General features: G+C 34.4%; 1 protein-coding gene across 3 annotated transcripts in view; it reads right to left on the reverse strand.

The window, feature by feature from the left end:
* LOC149807707 (cytosolic carboxypeptidase 6-like) overlaps nt 1-19,221 on the reverse strand; it is a 147,565-nt gene that overhangs the window by 50,418 nt on the left and 77,926 nt on the right. For all 3 annotated transcript variants that reach the window (XM_089969569.1, XM_089969562.1, XM_089969574.1), the window contains exons 8-9: nt 16,052-16,163; nt 5,328-5,530 (exon numbers count right to left, since the gene is read on the reverse strand). In XM_089969569.1, the coding sequence (XP_089825695.1) occupies nt 5,328-5,530; nt 16,052-16,163 (315 nt within the window). The remainder of the gene's footprint in view (nt 1-5,327; nt 5,531-16,051; nt 16,164-19,221) is intronic.

Below are 19,221 nucleotides of genomic sequence, written 5' to 3' on the forward strand. Positions count from 1 at the left end.
CAGCAAGGTAATGACAGAGTATTTATCATTTACTGTATAGCAAAATGTAAGTTTATTTTAATTTTAATTTCTACAAGTTTAGCATTTGCAGAATAATCAATTTTTGTAAAGAATATCAGCTAAATGTTTTGCATCCACCTTAAATGTTACACATAATTTCACCAACCAAGTTTCATTCGCCATGCTACAGCTTTAGGTTCTTCAAAGACAGAGAGAAACATCCTGTCCAAGTTTTCATTATCTTACAAGCTATACAAGTTACAGTAATTATCCCTATAACTATAGTTATAAAGTCATTTCATCCATGGATGAACACAAACACGTGTAATGTCACATCATGCAAGTTATAGTAATTATCCCTGTGAACATTGTTATAAAGTTCATTCATCCATGTATAACTAGGTGTAATGTTGTTACAGTAAATCTCCCTGTGAATATTTTATAATAAAGTCCATTTATCAATGTATAACCATCTGTAATGTCAATGAACACATTAAAGCTAGTGACTAGGTCAATGGGTCAATGATGGTACTACAAAAAATGGAGGCAGGGCAAGGGCAACTGAATCTTGAAGGGTCAAGTATTGAATATATGCAACTGGCACTTGTGCCCCAGGGCCATATCCTACCCATAAAGACTTACTGTAACCAAGAGTTTCAAATATCAGGGTGGGTATAGTACATACTCGTTTATAAGAAAAGTCCAGCTGCAAACTGCACAGACCCAAATCTGCTATCACATGTGCCAGCAGATCTAGGTCCATGCGGCTTGTAAGGTTTTAATCAGTAGAGCAAACAATATAGACCCTGATCTGCAGGCACATTGTGCGACAGCAGATTAGAATCTTTGTTGTTTGCAGTTATACTCATCTTATAAGCGAGTATGTATGGTACATGGAAGAATGAAAATATATTATAACAAAGAAATATAAATTTACTAGCTATTTATCATTGTTTCTAAAAATTCAAAGTGCAGATTTCATACTGCAAACATGTAACACTGCAACATTTTCAATTAAAGTTGAACAATAAGAATACACTGTGCATGTTATTCTGGCATGCCCTGAGTTTTAACATACATCTGTTACCATTAGAAAAGAAATGCAAGTACATGTATTCTCTACATGCTAATGTTTGGTTCAAAGATGAAAGACACCCTGCCCACTCAAAACTGTCAATTACTGTATTTTTAGATCGTTTTATATATATACCAAATGCTAACACAACTGTCTGATCATTTGATTTACAGTTTATATTCCTCCAATACATGAAGTTTTGCGCTTTGAAGTACAGTGTGAAACCCCAATTTGTCAAAGCATTTCAGCATGCTTGAGCAGGCTATTGATCTTTTACTACATATTTATATTTACCATGGAAACATAAATAAGAAACTCTGAATAAAATGAAATTAGATGCATTGCAGAGTGCCAATCCAGTTCTCTCTCTCTGTCTTCCTCTCTCTTTCTCTGTCCCTCTCTCTCTCTCTCTCTCTCTTTCTCTCTGTGTCTGTCTTTCTGTCTCTGTCTGTCTCTCTATTTGTCTCTTTCTCTCTGTCTCTGTCTCTCTCTCTCTCTCAGAACGTAAAAATGTTAATTTTAACTTGTGAGGGAAAAAAAGTGCTTTTGTGGCTTGTTTAAATGGCACCGTGAGAATACTGGCTACATCAGCTATGGGAATGGGACTTAAGTGTCTTTACCAAGAACACAACAAGGCAGCCTACCCAGGCAGATACTGAACCCGAGACTCTTAGATTATCAGCCTGGTGCTCTACCAACAGAGCTACCATGATTCCAGGAAACAAAAGATGTCATACATGTTTAGAACTATTCTTTTCTTCTAAAAGTAAGTCTACAACTCCAAGTTTAATACAAATCAATAACACTAATTTACAAAGCGGAAATCGGTCTGCATCTGATTGCAATTGAAAATCAAAACTTCTTTCAATAACATTGTTTTTTTTCAATCAGTGGATGTCATGCAATACAATTCCTGACCATATCCTTACAACTCTGTATCCATGCTCACAGTCTGAAAGTTTGGATGAGCCATAATTTTAATTACAATGAAGTTAATTTTGCAAAACCTTCAATATTTTCTTCATTTGGGACCTATCTTTAACTGATAAATTTGAATGAGATGGATGAATTGCAGTACTGTGTCTGATTTTATCACATGACTACTATGTTATTTATGTTAATACTGTACACCCATATCATTATTTTAATGTACATAACACGTTTAATGCCTCATGACTCCAAACATATTTTCATATGCAAAGGAAAGGCATAATGGCTGTGGCATTCACTCTGTGCCATAGGCGCTAAATAAACAAATCTGCTATCTGGTGATTTGCTCTCCAGTTTTGGATGTTATCTGTACGTTGACCAACTCTGAGGTCAAGGCTGTATAGTAAGAGCAACAAATTAGTTCCATACATGTGGTCTCATTACTTTGCCAATTTTCATGTCCTACTTAGGTCAGCCTAATACATCTCAAGGAAGTAATTTTAAACTAAACAAAATTCTTTCCAAAAAATGTGTGTTAACATGTGTTTCTGCAAAGTGTAAAATTGCCAATACTTACTGGAGCACTTTTTTTGTCAAATCTTCATTTTTGGAGGTGCATAGTTTTGCACTTTGCAAAGCTCTTCAATTGAAGTGATCAGGTTTCAACAGAAACCAAAACATGTAGAGATTGTGTGGCATCCAAATGTATTTCAAAAATCATTTCATTATACTACTAAAATCAGTACTTTTTGTAATGTAAGAAATAGAATCTGCTCATTTCAAATGAAATTTATAAAACTCGTCCAATAATTTCAACCTTATACTTCCCAAGACTTGCAAAATACAGGAATTATTCAACTTGTTTTATAAATTTTATTTGAAATGAGCACTCATTTATGATCCAAGATATCTGGGATTAACACTTAAGCTTGAATTTTGTATTCATTTTTTTTTTGAGAATATGGGAATGTAGATAAAGTGCATCTGACCATTGATGTCATTGATGATTCATTCCAATATTTTATGTTCTGCAATATAAAGCCTGAAATACATGACAACTATAATCCTAGCCTTCCTTCCTCTATGTTGAAATGAGTCACTCTTAAAGTAAGGCTATTCAATCAACACTAATCATCCAGTGAATTGACTCATTCGGCATTGGCCAATACAAAAATTCAAGAAATTTCACTCCCTGATCAGACAATTTTTTTTACACAACAACAATTGCCTCTGAAATCATACAGGTTATACAAAGACTGCAGAGGATGTGGTGCCAATCACTGCTTCCTCCTGGAATGTGAGTCATCTCGCTAGGGCTGCCGACATCAACAAGAAAGTGTACTGATAATTGATCAAGGCAATAACAATGCAATGTTCGGGTGGGTGGGCGGACAGGAGTGGTGTTTGTGAAAAGTTGTAATCGTAGCAGTCGTGTGGTTGTGGTAGTTCCACTGGTGGGTGGTGGTACTGAATGGTGGTAATTGTGGCAGAGGTAGTTGGTGGTTGTGGTGGCAGTGGTACATGGTGGTGGTGGTGATGGTAAAGGCCAAGGAATTCATAAAGTGTGGTCTGAATTATGTGCATCTGGTTTGCTAAAAATATCTTACGGAAGATGTATTCAAGAAGATATCTGTAATGGCTGATGCTGTAGTGTCTGTCAGAAAATAACAAAATCCAGTGGTTGATACTGTATTGTCTGTCAAAAGATAACTGCTGTGGTTGATACTGTATTGTCTGTCAGTTTATAATAGCAGTGGTTGATACTGTATTTTCTGTCAAATGATAACTTCAGTGGTTGATAGTGTATTGTCTGTCAGACAATAACAAATCCATTGGTTGATACTGTATTGTCTGTCAGAAGATAACAACTGCTGTGGTTGATACTGTATTGTCTGTCAGTTTATAATAGCAGTGGTTGATACTGTATTTTCTGTCAAATGATAACAACTGCAGTGGTTGATACTGTATTATCTGTCAAAATATAACTTCAGTGGTTGATAGTGTATTGTCTGTCAGGAGATAACAACTGCTGTGGTTGATACTGTATTGTCTGTCAGTTTATAATAGCAGTGGTTGATACTGTATTTTCTGTCAAATGATAACAACTGCAGTGCTTGATACTGCATTGTCTATCAGAAGATAACTGCTGTGGTTGATACTGTATTGTCTGTCAGAAAATAACAACTGCTGTGGTTGATACTGTATTGTCTGTCAGTTTATAATAGCAGTTGTTGATACTGTATTTTCTGTCAAATGATAACAACTGCAGTGGTTGATACTGTATTGTCTGTCGGAAGATAACAACTGCAGTGACTGATACTGTGTTGTCAGAAGATAACAACTGCAGTGGTTGATACTGTATTGTCTGTCAGTTTATAATAGCAGTGGTTGATACTGTATTTTCTGTCAAATGATAACAACTGCTGTGGTTGATACTGTATTTATTGACTGTCAGAAGATAACAACTGCAGTAGTTGATACTGTATTGTCTGTCAGAAGATAACAACTGCAGTGCTTGATACTGCATTGTCTATCAGAAGATAACTGCTGTGGTTGATACTGTATTGTCTGACAGAAGATAACAACTGTGGTTGATACTGTATTGTCTGTTAGTTTATAATAGCAGTGGTTCATACTTTTTTTTTCTGTCAAATGATAACAACTGCAGTGGCTGATACTGTATTATCTGTCAAAAGATAACTGCAGTGGTTGATAGTGTATTGTCTGTCAGAAGATAACAAATCCAGTGGTTGATACTGTTGAAGAGCTTTGCAAAGTGTTACCTCATTAATGACACTGTTGCCTCATTAATGACACAATGTTTGCCTCATTAATGGCACTGTCGCCTCATTAATGACACACTGCTACCACAATAACGACACACTGTTACCACATTAATGACACACTGTTGCCTCAGTATAGACATTGCCATTATGTTAGTTTATCCCAAATCCTCAAGTTCATTTTCTTTCAACAAATTAACATTTCATTAAATGAATTACCACATCATGCATTTCTGCTTGAAAAATGGATGGAATTTATGGATTATATGGCAAAAAAAAGCGTGTAAAATCAAATAGCAAACTGTACTGTGTTGAAATTACTGTCCAACCATTAAGTAGTTTTGCACTTGAAAATGGTTTCATTCCACATTAAAAGCTCTCATTGGGAAACTGCACACTGCCTTATTCGATGGCTGAAGAACAACGCATACCACCAGATTTAGATGGGCTATCACTGTACCCTTGCACATACTGTTGCTGGGATCAAATCTAGGAAAGCTAAGACAGCCAAGATGAATATAAAACAAAGAAACGTGTACCGTCTTCCAGTGCCAGCTTTGACTGCATCTTTGTTGAAGTTTGTATTAGCCATTGAGAAATCCTCTGCATTAGCACAAAGTAGTTTTGGGAAAACAGACTGGCGTTCATATCTCTCCAGGTCATCGTATGTGTTACCATACATGAAACCATTCATAAGGGTGGAGTGGGCATGGATGTCGATGTAGAAGTCAATTACTGCATTCTGTGGAAGAAAAAAAAAACAGCATTAAGTTTTATTTATCATGTAACCCCTTTTCTACAATTACGTTGCAGCGTAAAATGTTTTGGCAGTTTAATGGAGGCTGAAAGCCTGGCCCACCAATCTTAGTACTGCTTGTAGGTCTAATTCTATCAGTAATTTATTGCTTTTTAATAGTTTTATGACAGGTATGAATATACATACACACACACATGCACAGAGATAAATTTCTAAATTGTTTAATTAAAAATTCTCATATAGTGTCCTACTTCCATCATGCACTTCAGATTTCTAGTTCTATCAGTAATTGATTGATTTTTAATAGTTTTATAATAGATATGAAAACACACACATACATACACACATACACATACATGCATAGAGCTAAATTTCTAAAAAATTTAATAAAATATTCTCATATATTGTCCCACAGACATCATGCATTGCAGATAACTTCTAAAATCTCAATTCCAGTAGGATATTTAGTCAATCTATAACACAAACTGGGATGGATGAAATATATTATTGGCTGGAGAGACATGAAGAAAACTACGTTCCTTACCACTGTCATCATGGGACATAAAAACCCTAAACATTTAGTACGGTTGAGAGAAAAATAATCAAAGGTCAGATTACATGTCAAACAATAATCAGACTCCACAATTTCTCTTTTGGATCAATATAGTTTTACATTATCTACCAGCTTAGTGACACTTATGATGAATTTAGTGAATGACAAAACAGACATCATGTCTAAGTTGTGTCAAGTTCTATTGGCAGTTCTACTGACTAAACATGGCTAAGAAATGTTCCTTGAACTTGATCACACAGGAACGTCTTTACTGTTTGGTGGGAAATGTTCTAAGAAGAAACTGAGCATATGTCAAAGCACATACAGTACCAAAAACAAAGGTTGCATAAAGCATTACTGACATGGAAAACTCCTTGCCTAGCATCAAAGAAAAACAATTAATTACTCTCCAGACAACATGCACCACTAAAAACGGGCTCAGCAGCAATCAGATAAACTATAAAACTGGCTTTAAGCACACACAAGTCTCAAGGAAGCAAAAAAAAAAAGAAGCAGTTTCACTCTATAGTTTGCATGATTTGCCACATAAGGTGTAACCATGCATTCATGTGTAATACATAAACAATAAATCATGACATTAACTTTCACTAAGAACCATTCTCTGCAGCAATGTGCACTTACACAGGACCCCCGCAACTATCCAGTATAGAATATTTCTGGCTTGTCTTTCTGAAGAAATCTGCCTCAACACTTAGTATTTATTTAAATTCTATTTTTACTCGCAATACTTTAAACTTAATCTATGTATCTATGTATCTCTATTAGAATGTTCTTAGCTAAAAAAAAAGTTTTAGAAATCAATAAATAATGAAAAAGGTTTAGAAAGAAAGATGTTCGCTTCACCCTCTTTCAACCATCTTTCACCTTCTTAATAACCCTAAAATTTGTTTTAAAAAACCCATTTCACTGATAGACTTGTAACTATCATAAAATGTTACAGTACTGATAAACTGGCACCTCAATGACATCATAGGCACTTGTTAACATCAAGATATTATGTGAATAAATGTCAGTTAAACATTGAAAAATGCAATTTTACCTAGAAATATACCCTTTTAGATTAGAGATTACACTGCTGTGAAATTCATATCGATCATGTATGCATTCAATAGAAACTATTTCAGTAAAAAGTTTTAGAAGTTGATTGTACATATCTTTAAATGGCAATTATTCCCTTTAATTGGATCCTCAAACATTCATATTCATTTGGATGGACATTTTTTAAATGCCCACAAAAAACACAGAGTAAAACTCAATGTTAAAATATGTGGACATTTTTGGACGAGCTCAACCTACAGGTGTGATCCAGTACAAATTTGGACTGATTGTCATGTGATCAGATATCACAATGAAAGCTAAAAATGTTGAATACAAATTCATACTAGCATATTCTGTGACGATCTGACCGAATGTGTTACTTTTTTAACCCAGTTTAATACCTGCCTGCCATTGTAAAAGTCCACACTGTCCTTATGGAAGTTTCTTCATGACACTTCAGGTGCCAAGATTACAATAATGAGGACTGAATGGACTTTGATTAAACTATATTAGTACTAAATTTCAGAACAATAGTTAATATTTAATTTAGAATGAGAAAATGTGCCTACATGACCATACTAACATTCACTATGATTCATTCCATAAATGCGCTTTATATTAACAATCAAGATATTTGTTTCTCATTGCTCTTCAGAAAATTGTTCAAGATTCACAAAAACAATACAAATTTCTCAGTTTCTAAAATAAAATTGGAAGAAAAAAAACAGTATTTAGTCATGATTAGGTTAGGAAATATTAATAAATCCGATTATATATGTTTTTGCTATTTTATTCATAAACTATATGAATGGAGATTTACAAAGTTCAAAATCAAACTTTTGAAAGTACTTTTACTTAAATTATGCGAAAAAATTTGATTCTGTTGAATAAATAAATAAGCAAATCAATAAATATCTGGGTTAAATTATTTCTGTGGATTTAAGCATGGAAGCAGGTTGGTGAAGCCTCATCTTCTACAGTTGTGGTCACAGTATATTTCATACATATCTGCTTGTGCATGGATGTACGATATACATTTATGTACTCTTTGCAAACTAATTAATAAAATCGAAATGACGTAAAATTTATGAAGATATCAACTTGTTGGAAATACATTGTTAAATTCTGGTAAAGAATTTAAAAACAATGAAATAGTGATGTACTCACAGTAGAGAGTAATCTATCAAGAGAGAACAATGATATATACTTGAGTGACACAGACTGATTACATGAAATGATTTACTGATGCATCAATGTATCGATAATTGCGATATACCAATACACATATCAATACATGCAGTTAAGAACCAATAATAAATTAAATTTTCCCTACACAAATTACTTTAATCTTCAGTAGTGAATAATTATTAGTTACTTTAATCTTCAGTAGTGAATAATTATTAGCCAGTTTGCTTTTTATTCTTTAGATTTTGTAGGTCGGGATTTGAACCTGTGACCTCCCACATCCGAGGAAGACACTATTATCACTTAGGACACTGGAGCATTCAATTATTTAAAAGGAAAAATTCTTCAGAAAAAAATCTGAAGGCAAATAATTAAAACTAAATTCATATGGCCATGGTTGAGGAATTCCTTAAGGTTGAGATTTTTTCTAGTGAATAAATATGCGTAATTAAAAACGTTTCTTATATTAACTTTATCAGGCACTGCAAAGATTCTATGTCCAAAAATTGGCATGGAAAAGTAAATCAGTCAACAAGTTATATCGATTATAAAGAATACAGGTCGTTAAGGAATGTTGAGAAATATCTATACGTAGAATTACCACACATTCCTTTTAGACATTTCTATATTTAGACGTTCTGGCCATAAACTTAGTATCGAGATGAGCAGATATGAGGTGACATTTCTTCCAAGAGTATTTTGGTAAATTTGGCTCCAGAAATAAATGAGTTCATGGCAAACACTAAGCATATTTTAACATTTATCAAGATATCAGAGAAACAAAATGTTAAGATAAACACTGGTGTGCTTATCCATATTTTGACAAATTCTCTCCACAGTTTATAAACTGTATAATAACTATGCTTCACATGTGACAGTTATACTATAAGAAGTGCATTACATTCAAATATAGTGACCTTTTTGTAACTATTATTGGTAGGTAGCCTAAATTATTGAAATAAAGAAATTAAATTTACTTTTGCTTTTTCCATTAGTAGATATATCACATTGTAACGACCCTTTCAGTTGTATAATAAGGTGACTTTCTATTCGGCCTTAAGGTAGTTTCATCCCCCGGATATCATTTTCAATTATATATGCATACTGAAACTTAGGCACCAAGTTACATTCATGGTTCCCATGCTTTTCTAAAGATAAATTTCCAGGTCATTTCCAGGGTTTTTCAGGGTGAAATTACTTTTTTCAAGGTTCACATATGACCATTACTGAATGGAATTAAAGGACATCTTAGATTATAAAACATGCATTTTCTAAATCTAAAGATGTTTCTCTTTCAAGACACTCCAAAAATACCCATGTCAGAAAAAATGATTATGTAACAAGTTTGATTATATTCCTATAAATTGGCATGTAAAGTCTTTTCAATGTACTGAATAAAAATTCTAACTTTATTTTGCTGCGTTATGTTGCTAAGTGAGAAAAATGTAATGAATATAAATCACGTTTTGTTTCCTTTCAAACCTTTGATTCGAAAGAATTCTATAGCAATATATATTTGCATCTTATAGAAAGTAACATTTCCTATTACAGTATATAAAAAACAATAACCGCAAATAATTATAATCTTGTCTTGTAAAGAAGAGAGCTTAACAATGAAATTTATCTGTGCTAATAAAATCCCAAACAAGATTTTTCAAACAACCTAAGCTCCTTAAGACGATCTGGTTAAAAATCCATCATTTAAAAACTTTTTCAAAAGAGTTGATTTAAATTTTGACAAAAGACCTTCAAAATTATATACTGTTGTATAAACAAGGACTTAATTTTCTGTAAAATCAACTTGTCTTCTTGTAATTCGTTAAACCAGTCCTGAAATATCAACAGGAGCTCGTATCATTTTTTAATATATACAATGCTGTTGGGCATTTATGCGCACCTCAGGTTTCCATCTCCAATACTGAAGCAAAATGCATACCGAATTCGAATGATTGACAAAAATAAAATACTGCAATGCTTATCATTTGAAAAGAGGCAATTGTCACTACAATATTCGGTTCAAAATAATATTAATTTTGGACACACGTGATACTACCACCATGTATTCATGTCTTGCAATATGTCTGCCAATTCTGTGAACAGCTTTGAAAAGATGTAATGTTTATCCATCGGACTATAGAAATGAAATACATTACTTTGGACTATATCTGTCAGCAGTTCAATCAAGTAATTTGATCAGGTTTATAGCTAGTTTTACAAAATTCAATGTAACATTGTCAATAAATGCAAGTGATACTAAGCCAACTAGACCAATCTTGCAAAAAAATTAGTAAAATTAAATATTTTATAATAAAAAATGTAAGCTATTATGTGGAAGAGAAACAACAATGAATAGGGTGTAATGTGTTTACGTCTTGTTTATGAGGAAAAATGACTCAAGAATTTAGAATCGGACTTTAGTCTGGGATATTTTGTGAGAATCCCTTTCTAGTGGCAAGCTGACATGTTGGGCAGCAGACGATTTTGTACGTGTGGGACAACTTCTTGCAAAATTGGAAACTTGGATTAAGATGCATGATTTTTTTAAGGTATACATTTCCATCTTTTATAAAATGTATTTATTTGTATGACTCTAACAGATACATAGTAAATAGGATTTTCTGGGTTACAGGTTCAAGAACGTTATGAAGTGGGTCTTCATGATGACCTTTAGAAATCACATTTTCATATGCATTTCGAGTCGAAGTGTAGGATATTTTTGTAGACTTTATCAATATAAAGTTTCTTAATTAAAGTACAATCTTTCTTTCTTTATACAAAATGAATTTTTTACAACAAATAACACGTGATCCATTGTTTGCAGAAATGACGCATTGGTGCACAAAATTACCCGACGGGCAGAATTGGCCGACATGGTGGTGAAACAAGGGACGACAATTTCTCATTTCAGCTCTGAGATTCAACAATTTGGACTACAAATTTGGCTTAAAACGATTAGCAGTCCTTTTTTCAATCCGAGTTTCCTCCGAATACTTCCACCTTATTAATCATATTTGGACCTTTAGGTTGGGGTGTGGGGTCACTGCAAATGCATATTGAAAATTTGGAATTTGCCGCCACCGTAGTTGCTTACCAATGGGCCTAGAAAATTAAAACTTACATTATATCGACTCATGCCTGCATGAAATCAATAGGAAAATTATTTATTTTCTCAGAAATGGCAAGTATTATAATCGTTATGTCATTAATCCGCAGTCAAACAAGACGAAACTACAGCGTTGATGAAACCTGACCCAAAACTTGCCATTTGCATTACTAGTCACATGACTTCACAAATCTCAATAAGGACATCGAAAGTACAATAGTCACGTTATATCAACAACAAACTCCTTTATAATGTAGTTGTACAGAAATTCAATCATATTAAATGAAAGTCAGATACTTTTTGTTAAAACCAGCAATCTGGCCAGTCTGATTTATCAAGCAGAGATCACATGTCAACGTGGTAATCACATGATACATCAATACTCCAAAAGTTGTTCTCAGAATATATAAATATGGATAATTTTGTGTTCTATCGTTTTTGTATTCTTATTACAACCAGTATATGACTTTCATTTAATATTTTTTTCTATACAACATTTGAAAAAGTGGGTTGTTAGATTTGTGTACAATACTCATGCGACTAGCAATGCAAATCGTGAGCACCAGGTCACATTTCATCAATGATGTGGTTTTATCTTGTCTTTCAGCAGATTAAAGACATAATGATTTTAATACTCACAATTTCTGAGAAAATAAGTAATTTTCATATCGATTTCATGCACGAATCACTCGATCTATCAACGTTTAAAGTTTGCTAGGCCATCTGGAAAGCAGCTATGCTTTGCCGCCACCATGTTGGCCTCTTGTAATGCTAGACTGGTTTTCATACCTTCCATGTAAGGAAAGATACGGATATTGAGCTGACTTTGAAAATAAATGTCTACTAGATGAATTTAATCCACTGGGTGTTTGGATTGACTCAGCATATATGTTTACTGCAAGCACCCAAATAATCCATACTGCATCCTCCAAATATTCTGGTTAGAACTCAATAAATTTAACTCACAATCAGTTTAGTTACGACTCAATTACGTGATTGTTTTGGGCGTCAAGTGGTGGCGGAAAATTCACAGGTTTTCCCAACTTTCAACATTATTTGTGAAATTCCAGGACTTTTCACGGTGGGGAAAAAAATTATAATTTCTCTAGACTTTTTCCTGATTTCCCGGTAGCATGGGAACCATGTACATAGTTTGTCCATAGGGTTTAAGATACTATCCATGTAGGCTATTTTTAGCTCTAAGTCACTATGCTTTGCGTTAGATCTGCTAATTTATAACCCACCCTATTCTGATTGGCAATTATTCTTTGCTTCAGTCCAGAGCAAACAATAACCACCAATCATTGTAGCTTATTTACTACATGACACACCAGAAGTGAAGGCATCCAAACTCAATACAAGTAGATACAAGCAACAGAGAAACTTCACATAAAAGTCGCAATTAAACAATCAGAAGAGTAATTAAATCGTACATGTGAAAGTTCAGAATGTCTCATTTATGATGGGATAAAAAGGTATTTTCAGTATTTTTCTTTTGCCACTAACTGTTGTCAAAGCAGTTCTTTTGTATTTATAGGATGCACAGTGTGAGGGGTTAGGTTATTAGTCAACTCCACTCCCCCCGCCAGACCAGTCTTCTACATAAGATTTTGCTGCACGAGGAAATCACACTATTTCTTTTGTTTTTAAGCCACCACAATAATGTCTTTCAAATTAAGTGAAGACATGAAATTGGTAATAAAATGTTTTTAAAGCATTCATGCAGTGTAAAAGATGAGTCCAGCTTAAATGGAAGAGCCTGAAAATGTCCAATTAGAATAACTGACAATTAGCCAGAAATCTCCTTGGAAGTATCATGTCAAGGATAAGAATGGCATAAGAACAGATGATACGAATACTGGTAGGTCTGTTGGTGATGTGCATACTAAAAACATTACCAGGATGTCAACACATCCGAAACAGCAGCACCCTACCACTGACAATCCTTCTAAAGACGACAAGACCTTAAAGTTGATATGTGTATCAATAATGTATCATATTTTAAGTTGCGTCTCAAGCAAGATTCCTTAAATCCCCATATTTGCTGGATACGACCATTCGTTCAAAGATTTTGACTAGCACATCAGTCAAAGGATATCCTCGATATCATTTGATTTGCTTATACATTACAACACTAAATTGGAAGGCAATATTTACCCTGCGTGGCTGTAACCTTGATAATAATGATGCCAAACATTATGACATATAAAACATTAAACTGGAAGGCAACATTTATCCTGCGTGTCTGTAACCTTGATAATAATGATGCCAAACATTATGACATATAGAAACTAAACTGGAAGGCAATATTTACCCTGCACAGCTGTAACCTTGATAATAATGATGCCAAACATTATGACATAAAGAACACTAAATTGGAAGACATTATTTACCCTGCATAGCTGTAACCTTGATAATAATGATGCCAAACATTATGACATAAAGAACAGTAAATTGGAAGACGTTATTTATCCTGCACAGCTGAAACCTTGATAATAATGATGCCAAACATTATGACATAAAGAACAGTAAATTGGAAGACATTATTTATCCTGCACAGCTGAAACCTTGATAATAATGATGCCAAACATTATGACATAAAGAACACTAAATTGGAAGACATTATTTACCCTACACAGCTGAAACCTTGATAATAATGATGCCAATTATGACGAAGCAAGTTCTGCCTGTAATGAATGCTTTGAGAAAAAGGCAATGTTTGTATTGACTCTATTGATACTGCAAAACTAGTCCAAGTTAACACGAGATGACTTGGGAGAGGGGCTGAGTGGGAGGAGCTAAGCAGAGAAATGGGCATTTAAATGAAAGAGGCAACTAAATGATTATAAAGGTGGAAATACTACACCAACATAACCTGTTTCTGATATAATGTGTTCATAAACTAACATTATAAAATTTATTTGATGGGCATCATTAGGTTTCCCCTAATCCAGCACAAACAAATAGGTTCAAAATTAGTTGCATACTCGTCCATCTAATTTAAGTGTTTTTTGTCTAATAGACGTTTTAATCACTCTCTTGCTTGAACAAATACTATCAAATTAAAGTTCACTTGTATTTCCATTGAATTATTCTGTTAAAAGTTCCATTCACTCATCTATGCATTTTTTCTGTGTGTTTTCTTTTTAACTCTAGCCATCTGTAACTTTTTAATGTATGCACTGATGAATATATCTGTTCACACATTTGTTTTACATCCTTCCATCTTTTATTCTTCTGTAAGTTTGTCTCTTCATCATTTCTTTCCTCCAGCTGTACACCAACTTCCCCTCCATCCATTCACTCTTTGCCGGTTCATCCATTCCTGTTCATCCCTTCATTTATTTCTTCATTCATGTTTACATCTACTGATCTATGCCCATGTTATCTGTTCCACTTTGTGTCTACCATGTCCGCTACAATTGTGTTCATTCACCAATCTAAACAACAGTCTATTTCTCTCATAATTTTTTTTACAGGTTGTGTCTTCTTCAAACATTTTTCATTATTTTTAGCATCAGGAGCATACCAGCTTAAATACCTACCTACCTATATAAACAAATTATATATATATCCCATCAAGTCGCTAAGCCAAGCTCAAACATAAGAAATAGCAGCTAGCCATGTATATGATTCAAGAAATCAAGAAGCAACATTATTCTGTTGTATTAATACTATCTAAAATGAAACAGCAAATATGTGTGTATGTGTGTGCCAAAGCGGATGTTTTTTTTTATCTCCAACAAAAACTAATGTTAATATATTGATGTGTAATGCAATCAGGTGGCCTTCCTATATTTACTTCCATGTATGCCTGATGATGGTGGACTGATAATGGATGCCGGATAATGGAGGATGCCTGATAATAGACGCCTGATAATGAAGGATGCCTGATAATAGATGCCTGATAATGGAGGATGCATCATAATAGATGCCTGATGTTGTTGTTGTTGATGTTGTAGGGTTTAACGCCATTTTTCAGCACAAGATGGACTATATATGGCGGCCAGTATAACTGGTGGAGGAAGAACCCTGGAAAACCCAGGGAAGAGCCACCGACCCACGAGAAGCTACTGGCAGGCTTTCTCACGTACCAACGTTAGCCGAGCCTAAATAATAGATACCTGATGATGTATGCCTGATAACAGATGCCTGATAATGGATAAGAAAATGTTCACCACACTGGAGAAACTTTCAAAATAATGTAACTAATAAGAAATACATCAGGTTTGATAAATATAAATGGAAACGAGGCAATGAACTTCTTCCTCTTACATATCTATGTTCACACTATAGAACATAAAGAGAACACAACACTTAATTTCCATGGAACATTGATGCACATCATTTGATGTGCTCCTCTGTATACGATATCATCATCATTTTGCATGAAAAGTGTAGTAAAGTCTAACAGCCATGTTGAAAACATAACTGTTCTATCAAGTACCCATATAGTAGATAACGTCCTGAAAAAAGTCATTAAAAAGTCTGACACAAGGCTGATAGTAGACTAAAGTGAACAAAGAAGTTTGGCAAACAAACTAAAGATGCTAGTATATGTTACTTCCTGCTCTCTCACTTGGATAATAAAAGACTCTAACAATACCTCGTCTCTGTCTTGCTCCACGACATAGTTTTTTGTAGCATACAGCGTGGGATGGGCCCAGGGGGAGGGCTCCTGCCAGTGCCGATTTAGATCAAATCCCATCAAAGAGCATCTGCAACAGAAAAAAGCCCATTTCAGCCACCAATAAATCATAAACCAAAGCCTGATTAGTGCCATGATTTACATCATAGCTGCACTTCTGCAATCCTGGATTCCATCTCCTGTTCTGGCAAATGCAAAGTCTGATTCATGCGGTTTCTCTAGGTTTTCCTGTTTTCTCTGATTACCTAATTCATTGGGTTTTAGCAGGACAGATGCATGTGAAAGCTGTTTGTGGTGTAAATTCAACTGGCATAAGGTGCATGGCCCAGGCCACACCAAGAGTTAGGCACCAGTAGTCATTGCTTTTGATGATGACTTCCACCAAAGGTTATCCAACACAGATTTAAAAAATATGAACCTAAGTATAATGAACCAATGTGTAAATTAACATTTCCTGTCAATATATTACAAAAATATGTTCAGACATGATGAATGAATAGTGTTATCTATATTTAATTTGTATTATTTTTGGCCTTTCTCTATGATTAAATGTTATGTAAATCTGTATTTTGTACCTGACCTTTGTCCAAAATCAAGGTAATAGTGTACCTGACTAGTGACATTTATTTTGTAAACAACATAATATATATGATATTTGCAACCTAGGTCTAGTAGAGAAGTAATATCTGTAACATGCAAGCATGTACAAATGGTAAACAGCCCTGATTAGAGCTTATGTAAAACTAACTTGGGTCAATTTATACAGCTAACTGTCATACAGGCAATTAGAAGGCAAAGAGGTCAGATACAAACAACCACCATTTCACATTGTGTTTAATTTGTCTGACAACAGCTAGGGTGATGAGTTAAATCCTTTGAAGACTGCTATGGTGGAGCACACTGTGCTAATTTATGTAGGTAAAGTTCACAAAGTGGAACAACACAATTCATTTTAAGTTATAGGGTAAATCAAAGATATGCTAGACACATGTAGAAGAGCAAATGGTATTACACGTCACTACCTTGAATGAGAATGCTTAAGCCCTCTGTATTACAGATTATTGGCAAATCTGTAAACAGTGGCAATGTTTCTCTGAAGTGCGATTTTATTTCATATATAAAACAAAAAGCATTGTTAAAGTGTGATTCATTTCTGAAGGCGATTGGGGATGCAACTACCTATCAGCAAATCAAGCAAAGCCCAACAAAAATAAATTACAGAACTCCTGGTTGATGAGTTTTACTTTGTGCAAAGACTGCATCTACTTAAATGAATAATTTGCCATCCAACTGGTTCTACAGACTGAAACTTGGTGTATTTTTTAAATTAATGCCAGTATGGTTGTGATTATTGAGTGTTTGCACATATATGTGTATGTGAATGGTGACAATATCTGATAATGCCAGTCTACCTGCTATTTTTTCTTTGTAAGTGTATTAAATGCTCAGAAGATAAGTTAATTTTCTTTTATTCAAACTTGAATTTATCATTATTTTCTATGGACTTACATGAAAAGAAAGTTTATTATCATTTGGATGTCGCTTTTTTTCCATCACGCACATCAACCCCTTTGGAGATCTCAAAAGGCACTTTTCTAGTCTCAAGAAAAAACCAGAAAACACTGTCTGTATGCAATGGTAAAAATAAAACCAAATCACAGATGTCACAATGATATATGGACATATTAATGCAATCCATTATTCTTTCATGTAGACTTAATGACCAAAATTAAAATTAAAACTGAATTAAGTTTAATCCAATAAAACTTTAATTAATTAAACAGCTGGAACTCATTTAGGCAGTTTATTTGATTTTATTGACCAATTCAATTGCAACTGTGGATTGCATTTTTGCCTCCAAAATAAGGAATGTATCTTTGGCTCTAATCTGTACACCTATTGTGTCTGTACAGGTCTCAAAAGCATTATGGGTTGAGAGAGAAGATTTTATTTACATCTCTATAGGGATGTGTGGGTGTGTGGATGTGATTTGGATTTTTAACCTAACTTGAACAATTTTTCAGTCATATTGCTACGATGTCTGCAGTGTGGCAGTTTTTAGTGATGTCTAGCACCGAGGCATCGTGCTGCAGACATGTAGCACGATGCCCCACCCAGTCACACTGTCTTGACACCAGGTCGACCAGTCCTAATACTAACCTCTTAATGCTGAGTGCCTAGCAAGACAGTTGTTAGTAATATTTGTATAAGTCTTCGGTATGACTCAGCCAGGGTTTAAACCTGCGAACATCTCTATAGGTAATATTTACCAGTACTTTTGAGGAGAATCACTATGAAAGACAACAGCTACTGTTCCTGGTGTTGTTTGCTTCTCATCTTGCCTTTATTTATACATACTGCATTTAGTAGGAATGAGGACACTGATATTTAGAAGTGTTTCACAGTGTGAATGCCTTTATGGGGTAGGCACCATCAGACTAAGTAAGATGCAAAATAAATACTTCGGTGCACTCTCACTACAATCAGTCATTAAGGAGGAGTAGCAATAACAAGGCCATTTTGTTAAATTATACTGAAACCATTTTCAAATACTACCAACTATACATAGCAATAAGTGTTTTAGTGAAAACCATATGTTGATTCAACCATCCGTTTAAGTAACAAGAACAAGATTTTTTTTCAAGACGACTGCCGTGGCAGACATATCGTTGGCCAGATCAGAACCATATTTATTTAGAATCAACTAGACAACCTGAATATGGCCATGCCCATTCAATCAACAGGGGTAGTGATAACAATATTTTCAAGATGACCATGGTGGCCATAGGCCATGTTGGACATCAGACTGGCGCTGTGTTTGTTCAAGACCATCCATATATTATTTGCTCAAGTGAAAATCCAGTGTTTGCTATACATCCAAAGAGCAGCAATAAAAATATCTCAGATAGCCACAACAGTAGACATACTGAAAGTCCAAGTGGAACCATTTTCATTTAGGACAAATGAGACCAATGGGTAAAACTGAATGCCAAGCTTCATAACTTTCCTCTATTAGTTTAGAAGCAGCAGTGTTAACAAACAATGTTAATGGACAACATACAACAGATAAATTACAACAGAATGCAGGACCGTTGCATAAGCTCTTCTGCAATTGGATTAGCAGGGAT

This window comes from Sinohyriopsis cumingii, chromosome 1 (assembly GCF_028554795.1).
Source record: "Sinohyriopsis cumingii isolate HCF-2022 chromosome 1, ASM2855479v2, whole genome shotgun sequence".
Taxonomy (NCBI): Eukaryota; Metazoa; Mollusca; class Bivalvia; order Unionida; family Unionidae; genus Sinohyriopsis; species Sinohyriopsis cumingii.